This window comes from Mandrillus leucophaeus, unplaced genomic scaffold (genome assembly GCF_000951045.1).
Source record: "Mandrillus leucophaeus isolate KB7577 unplaced genomic scaffold, Mleu.le_1.0 Scaffold3, whole genome shotgun sequence".
In the NCBI taxonomy this organism is placed as follows: domain Eukaryota; kingdom Metazoa; phylum Chordata; class Mammalia; order Primates; family Cercopithecidae; genus Mandrillus; species Mandrillus leucophaeus.
In genome coordinates, this window is record NW_012103142.1 from 3,113,218 (window position 1) to 3,118,211 (window position 4,994).

General features: G+C 41.3%; 1 protein-coding gene across 3 annotated transcripts in view; it reads right to left on the reverse strand.

Annotated features, from left to right (window-relative positions):
- SLC26A8 (solute carrier family 26 (anion exchanger), member 8) overlaps positions 1-4,994 on the reverse strand; it is a 108,839-nt gene that overhangs the window by 93,310 nt on the left and 10,535 nt on the right. For all 3 annotated transcript variants that reach the window (XM_011986578.1, XM_011986579.1, XM_011986580.1), the window contains exon 3: positions 2,595-2,734. In XM_011986578.1, coding sequence (XP_011841968.1) covers positions 2,595-2,734 — 140 coding nt within the window. The remainder of the gene's footprint in view (positions 1-2,594; positions 2,735-4,994) is intronic.

The following is a 4,994-nucleotide window of genomic DNA, read 5'->3' on the forward strand; positions in this document are numbered from 1 at the left end:
AAGATTGTGCCACTGCACTCTAGCCTGGGCGACAAAGGGAGACTGTCTCAAAAAAACAAAACAAAACAAAACAAAAACAAAAGCAAAAGACAACTTGAGGGATCTTTGTGGTGGTGAAAGTGTTCTCTATCTTGACTGAAACAATGCTGATATCCTGGTTGTGAGACTGTACCATAGTTTTGCAAGATATTACCATTTGGGGAAACTGAGTAAAGGGTACATGGGTTCTACCTGTTGTTGCTTACAAACGCATGTGAATCTATAATTATCTCAAAATAGAAAGTTTAATTTTAAAAATATTGACAATATCAAGTGCTCATGAGGATGTGGAGGAAATGAAATTCTTATGCTTTGCTGGTGGGGATGCAAAATAGTAGCAAAAACCACTCTGGAAAACAGTTTGGTGGTTTCTTATAAAGTTAAACATACACGTACCTTGTGACCAGCAATCCAGCTTCAGCTTAGTAAAATAAAAACTATGTTCACACAAAACCTGTGCATGAATGTTCATAGCAACTTCATTTGTGAGAGACCAAAACTTTAAACACAATCTCTATCCACAAGTGAATGGATTAAAAAAAAGCTATGATATATCCGTATAGTAAAATATTACTAAGCAATAAAAATTAACTATTGATACACACAACAATTTGCATGAATCTCAAAGGCATAATGCATAATGAAAGAAGCCAGCCTTTGAAATTTACATACTATATGATTCCATTTATATCATGTGCTCAAAAAGACAGAATTATGGTGCTAAAGAACAGATCAATGGTTGCCAAGGGTTATAGATCGGCAGGGGGATGTGACTTTAAAAGCATGGCATGAGAGTTCTGGAGGTGATGGAACTGCTCTGCATCAATTGTGGTGGTGGTTACACAAATCTATATCTGTGTTTGTTTTTTTTTTTGTTTTTTGTTTTTGAGATGGAGTCTCGCTCTGTCACCCAGGCTGGAGTGCAGTGGCACCATCTTGGCTCACTGCAACCTCCACCTCCTGGATTCGAGCAATTATCCTGCCTCAGCCTCCCAAGTAGCTGGGATTACAGGTGCACACCACCATGCCCAGCTAATTTTTGTATTTTTAGTAGAGATGAGGTTTTGCTATGTTGCCTAGGCTGGTCTCAAACTCCTGATCTCAATCAATCTGCCTGCCCAGGCCTCCCAAAGTGCTGGGATTACAGGCATAAGCCACCAGTCCCAGCCATGTGTGTTAAAACCAATCTGAGTATACACCAAAAGGGAAAAAAAGCCAATTTTATTATTTGATAATTTAGAAACAAATAAGTAAGTAAAGATTTAAAAAGTCATCTGTTTTCCCCAGTTAACAGTGCTGTATTAGAGTCGGATTTCAGCCACAACTTATGTTCTTGACCTCTTTTGTGCTATCCACAGCCTGCCTGATCACAAGCTTCAACCCTGCCTGCTGGGCCTCAGAAAAATAGAGAAATGGAGGTGTTTAAAGACTATCTGTGGAACTATAAACTACTGTGAGTAAAGGATTTATAAAACCCATTCTATTTTTTGAGGATGAATTTGATCTTGGGTTAACTTTCTAGCTCTGTTTCCCTGGAAACCTTATAATGGTAGAATGGCAACTGTGTTACCAGGCAGAATTGCTTATGGTAAAAACGAGCCCAAATAGTATATTCCATCTGGACCAAGAAGACTGTGAATGAAAGATATATCCAGTTGGAAGCCCTACCTTTGGGATTCTCTGAGCATAGTGACTCTTACAACTGGACTTGTCCCTTGTGGGACTCTGGAAGCAATATTTATGGAACTGTTACAAGAGTTGTTGATTCCTATTAGGGAAACGAGTTTGTAAAGCCCAGATAAGCTCCCACACCTATCTGTGTGATCTTGTTGTCTTACATCTGAACTGCTACTTGGAAGACCAAAGAGTGGGCACTGGATTGCTTGTCACTTGCTGGAGAGATGCTGGCATGCTATGTTTCCTATCCTTTACCTTTTTCTTCTTTTTTGAGACAGGGTCTTGCTTTGTTGCCCAGGCTGGAGTGCAGTGGTGTGATCACTGCTCACTACAGCCTCGACCTCCTGGGCTCTGGTGATCCTCCCACCTCAGCCTCCAGAGTAACTAAGACTGCAAGCACAAGTCACCAGGCCCCGCTAATTTTTGTATTTTTTTGTAGAGACAGAGTTTCACCATGTTAGCCAGGCTGGTCTGAACTCCTGAGCTCAAGCAATCTGCCTGCCTTGGCCTCCCAAAGTGCTGGGAGTACAGGCATGAGCCACTGTGCCCAGCCTATCCTTCCCCTTTCTAGGTAAAACCAATGCCAAGTGAGATGTATTATAGTCATGAGTATGAAATAACTAGTTAAGGAAAAAAATAACAAAGAGTGGATATTACAAGTACTCTGGAAAGCATTCAGGGGTCTAAACTAAACCAAGTCTTTTGGAACCACCCTGGAGACATTAGAAATCTGGCAGATAAGGGAACAAATGGTAATGCTGTGAATAAAATTCAGTATTTTTTTTCTATTCATCTAGCACAAGTAATTGTTTACCCTGGGCTTGTGGACAAGGTCTGATACATTGTCTTTGGATGAACAGGCTTCATATCTTCCTTACCTTGGGGAACTTGCACAAGGCCAACACTTATACCAGCAAGTAAGTCTCCAAGAAGCCAATCTTTTAATCGATACATACACATCCATTCTAGGAAGGGAAAGATTGTAAGCATGCATCGTAGGAACCTGTGCCATGAGCAGCTGTGTGAGAGAAGAACAGAGACATGGTTAGTTTCTCCAAAGAAAATGCCCGCATAGCCAATAAAAGGCATTTGACCCACATAGCCAAGAAAAAGCGGAGTCTTGTCAGCACTACTGACAGTTTGACATACTGGACCAGATAATTCTTTGTTGTTGGGCTGTCCTGTGCGTTGCAGGATGTTTAGCAGCATCCCTCATCTCTACACATTTGATATCAGTAGAACTCCCTCCTTCAGCTGTGACAGCTAACAACAACAATGTCTCCAGACATCGCCACATGTTCCCTGGGAGACTAAATCACCTTAGCTTCAGAACCAAGTGCTATGTATATGTCAAGAACTAAGCCATACACATCCAGCATGTAATCAGTTCTGTGTTTTCATAGGATGCTTGGGAAGAATTAAACCTACCAATTTTCCAGTAGAAAAATGGACTGCTGTTGTTTTCTCTTGACAAGGACAGTGTTTTGAGGTGTGACATTGATAGGCGGAAGGGCAGTTAACACATTCATGTCATTCCCAATTAGGAGAGTCCCCAAGTGCGAGGCAGGTGCACAAAGTGTGTTCTTTCTAATTATGACCCTCTGTAGAGGAGAGGAGAGCATGGCACTAAAATTTTTACCAAACATTTACTCTGGCCTTGACCTGTGACACGTAGAAATTAGTAGAAAATACAGAATATGAAGTCCTGTGCTTAAGGACTTAGTTATGTAAAGAAACAACTTTATAAAATAAGACTTTATTATCCTTTAGCCCAGTAGATCTCAACTAGATGCAGTTTTGTTCCCCTGTGTACATGTGGCAATGTCCAGAGACTTTTTTTTTTGAGATAGAGTCTTGCTCTGTCGCCCAGGCTGGAGTGCAGTGGCACAATCTTGGCTCACTGCAGCTTCTGCCGCCCAGGTTCAAGCAATTCTCCTACCTCAGCCTCCTGAGTAACTGGGATTACAGGCATGTGCTACCATGCCTGGCTAATTTTTGTATTTTCAGTAGAAGTGGGGTTTCACCATGTTGGCCAGGCTGGTCTTAAACTCCGGACCTCAGGTGATCTGCTCGCCTCGGCCTCCCAAAGTGCTAAGATTACAGGCATAAGCCACTGTGCCTGGCCCAGAGACATTTTTGACTCTTGCAATTGGCAAGTGGGTAGAGGCTAAACATCACAGAATGCACAGACCAATTCTCCAAAAGAAAGAATTTTCTGGTCCAAAATGTCAATGATCCTGAGATTGAGAAAACCTGCTTTAACTTTCAGATCATCTAAAATGACAGAATCATCATTAATCAACCAGGAAAACCAATTTGGTTTTAAATTGCTTTTTGTTATTTAGATCTTAGCATGGGTTGAAAGCAAAAAGTATGAAGATTTTTCGTGTGTAAACTGAGCTAGATAATTGGGATTTGACTACAACAACAAATATAACTTTAACATAGTCAGGGCTGAAGTGCGTGCTCAGACAAGTAATTTTACATATGTTTTACTCTCACAACTATGGGCATTACTATTGCTAAGGTAATTAATGCCAAATAAATATGACTTTATCAAGGTCACAGGAATGAGCAGAGATGGGGCTAGAAACAAGGTCCTTGATTTTAGCTCACTGTTCTAGCCACTCTCCTGCCTCCAACTTTCCTGTTGGCAGCTGTGAAATGCTGCTTGACAGCCATGAGCAAGACCATTGGTTTGGAAGGAACATCACATTGCTGTCCCTGGGTGTGTGGCAGGTGTACAAAGTATGCTCTTTCTAATTATGAGCCTCTGTGGAGGAGAGTAGAGCATGACACTGGAACAGTTTGTTCCTTCACCTCGTTCAGTCTCCCTTCCTCTCTGTGTGTCACTTAGGGAAAGACCAGTCAGCCACCCAAGGCAAAGTCATCAAAGCTCTTCCCCATGGTGAAAAATACAATGGACATGGAGTGATGAGGCTTTAAGAGTGACAGGAACTAAAGAGGGAATTAGAGGAATGGAAGTTGAAGCTGATGGGGAAACAGTATTAGCATTTAGACATGAATCTGGATTTCAGTTAAGACATCTTAAAAGTGAGAAATAGAAGAATCAAAATGAAAGCACAGAGGAGATTTTGATAAGAGGGGGGATTTGCAGTTGTTAAAGAGGAAGAAAATGAGGAAAGATATTAAGAGGTTTTCTTCAGAAAGAAAGAGATGGGGTTAAAATATTATTTTATTTACATTAAAAAACTCACTTATGGTCAGGCGTGGTGGCTCATGCCTGTAATCCCAGCACTTTGGGAGGCTGAGGTGGG